Source organism: Pteropus vampyrus, unplaced genomic scaffold, assembly GCF_000151845.1.
Source record: "Pteropus vampyrus isolate Shadow unplaced genomic scaffold, Pvam_2.0 Scaffold338, whole genome shotgun sequence".
NCBI classification, from domain to species: Eukaryota; Metazoa; Chordata; class Mammalia; order Chiroptera; family Pteropodidae; genus Pteropus; species Pteropus vampyrus.
In genome coordinates, this window is record NW_011889119.1 from 57,676 (window position 1) to 60,483 (window position 2,808).

The window sequence follows — 2,808 nt, forward strand, 5'->3', positions numbered from 1 at the left end:
TTGGGGGCGGTGGTGGCCGCGATCAGGAACTTGACAGGCCCGCTGTGCGCGTGGTAGGACACCATGCCTCTGCCTGGAAGGGGGTGTGCTCAGCGCGTGCCTGCCCGAGGAGCAACCCTGCCGCTCGGGGACAGGCCGGATGACGACACTCTGGTGACGGCCGGCAGCATCGCCGCCAGCGCGCGTCTCGAGTGAGGAGATGCTGTCGGTCCCGGCCTCGGCACGGACGCCGCTCGCTGCTCTGCGGACCCGGCCTGGCTTTCCCGAGTCCCGGCTAAAGAAATCCAACTGAAACGGGCCTGTTTCAAGAGCAGGGGCCGCCACTTCCCGCCACTTCCCGCCACTTCTCACCACGAAAAGGTTCTGAGGTTGAGAACACGTTAGTTCTGTGGTTTTCATTAAAGTGGGGACTTCCGGGTTAAAGGTGATGTGCTTCTAATTGTAAAGCCACCATCAGACCCGAGAGCACTGTCAAGCTCCCCAGGTCCCCCAGAGACGCGACCCCGGGCACTAGCTTCCTGAGACCAGCGGGCACGGTGCCTCCACAGTGGTGGAGCACGTTGCAGGTGACGTGACATGAATCTAGGAAGCATGGACCTTGTCACCAGACGCCTTGGGCTGAAGCAAGGCCGCAGCCCTCACCTGCACCCCACCCTGGCCTGAGCAGGTTAAACTGCCGGGCTCTTCGCCATGTTGGGTGTGTCCCCGGCGAACGGGCCTGGCAGGGTCCTCCAGCAGCAGGCAGTGTGGGCACACGGAGGGCTGGACGCACCTACTGCGCTGCAGGTGTCACCTGACACGGCGAGCTGGGACACCAGCCCCGCCTGCCTGCTGACGCTGAACACCTGCGTCCCCGACACCCCAGCGAGTCCGCGCTCGACACGCCCCACAGGAGGCGCCGCACGGAACGCGAGGCCTGGACCCCAGTGAGCGCCCCAGGGACGCTCAGGCCGCCGAGGCGCGTGGCGAGCACGCACGCCCCCAGGACAGCTGCCCAGCGAGGCCGTGGCTCAGGAACACGGCTGGGAGGAGGAGCCACAGCGGACGCGACCGTGCGAGCCAGCTCGGGAAACGCGAGAGCAGGTGAGTGCAGAGACGCGTCGCAGGAAGAAGCCGGCAAAAGCACAGAGCGGAGCAGCGGGACGTGATGGGACACTCGGGGAGAGTCGCCACGGCCGGGGGCGGGGGCAGCAGGACCCAGAGGTCAGCCGTCCCCTGCCGACGCCGGGCAGGGCTCGGGGACCTCGTGTGAGTGCCCCACGGACAGCGTGCAGGTGTGGGACGCGGAGCATGGCACAGACAGGACTGGGGTCCCTAACGCTCACAGCTGGGCCCCTCGAGGTGCCGGTCGGTCCGGCACAGAGCTGCCGGCGGGGGCGGGGTGCCCGCAGTTACGGGGACGCGGCCCAGCGTCCACGTCAGCAAGAAGCCACGGAAACAGAATCCCTACTAGCATTTGGTGAGTTTTCTACCAATCTTTTTTCTCTGAGAGTTTTTCCCCCTCAGATGGCCGATACTATATCGTCGACGTAAAGCTTAAGATCTTGGTTTTTTTTCCCCTTCAGAATTAACACGTTTCCGCATCGAAGCACCTCACACATGTCACTTTCACTGGCCACACTGTGCTCTAAATGGGCGACACGGCCACTTTCCGAACGTCCCCCTCCCCGGCCGGGACCGTTAGGGGACGTCAAGCGTCCCTGTGCATCCTGCTTCGTGCACACGCCCGGCTGTCTCCCCAGACAGGTGCCTGAATCGGACGCACGGGGGTTTTCAGGCCCAGGGTCCGTGAGCCCCTTTCGCTTTCCGAAAAGGCGGCGCCCACCCGAGCGACTCTGCACGCCGCGGAAAGTACGCGGGGGCTTCCGGGCCCGGCCCCCGGCTTCGCCGCGTGAGGGGATCGTTTTCAGTGAGGAAGACTGAATGTGACCATAGACACCACAAGTGGCAAGACGGGCAACGTGAAGATGTGCGTTCACGCCGAGATGCTCCCTGGACGGCTGACGCAGCGCGTGGAAGCACATCGGTTATGTGTTACCGTGTGCGACACCTCAATGCCACAGTGTCTCTCGACATCTGTGTTCCCACTTCTGACACACGCAGAGACACAATATATAATAAGCCTGTGTTCTGAGATGCTACTGAACGGTGAGGGAAAAGACGACTCAGATTAATCGACGTGGTCCTCACGGCACACTCAGAAAAACCCCGGTGATGTACATTGTGTAAGCGGCTGCTCGGACGACACAGCAGGACGCAGACCGAGGGCCGAAGGAGGTCACGGGAGGAGCGAAGGCAGGGAGCCGGGTGCGGACGTGTCTACTCACCGGTCACTTTGGGGATGCCCTGCAGACGGGGGACGGGCAGGGCCACGACGACGCCCAGGCTGGTGCCGACCATCAGCAGGCCGTGGCAGACGAGCAGGCTGGTCACAGACAGCCGCTGGTGCCCTGTGCGGACAGACGGAGAGTCTGGTCTCTGAACCGGCCACACCGGGCCAGGCGTCCAGCGTCCCGACTGCAAATACGACAGACCTGGCCACAGAGAGCTCCTGCCACCAGCAAGCCCTCCGGGGACAGAGTTGCTGGAGCGCTACCCGTGTCCTGCACCCCCACGAGCCGGACGACATGGTGGGAGGTGCGACCGGGCTCCCTCGGGCTGGCCCTTCGGAGGTGGACTGAATGTGCCTGTGGTCGGTGCAGCCCAGGGCCCTGAGGTGCGCACGCACACATGCACACATGTGCACATGTGCACACAAATGTGCGCACACACATGCACACGAGCATACAGATGCAGGCACACATGCAC

General features: G+C 63.8%; 1 protein-coding gene across 1 annotated transcript in view; it reads right to left on the reverse strand.

Annotated features, from left to right (window-relative positions):
* The window catches only part of ARHGEF10 (Rho guanine nucleotide exchange factor 10), an 80,984-nt gene that overhangs the window by 1,621 nt on the left and 76,555 nt on the right, over positions 1–2,808 (reverse strand). Inside the window, exon 28 of the mRNA XM_023522320.1 lies at positions 2,328–2,450. Within this exon, the coding sequence (XP_023378088.1) occupies positions 2,328–2,450 (123 nt within the window). The remainder of the gene's footprint in view (positions 1–2,327; positions 2,451–2,808) is intronic.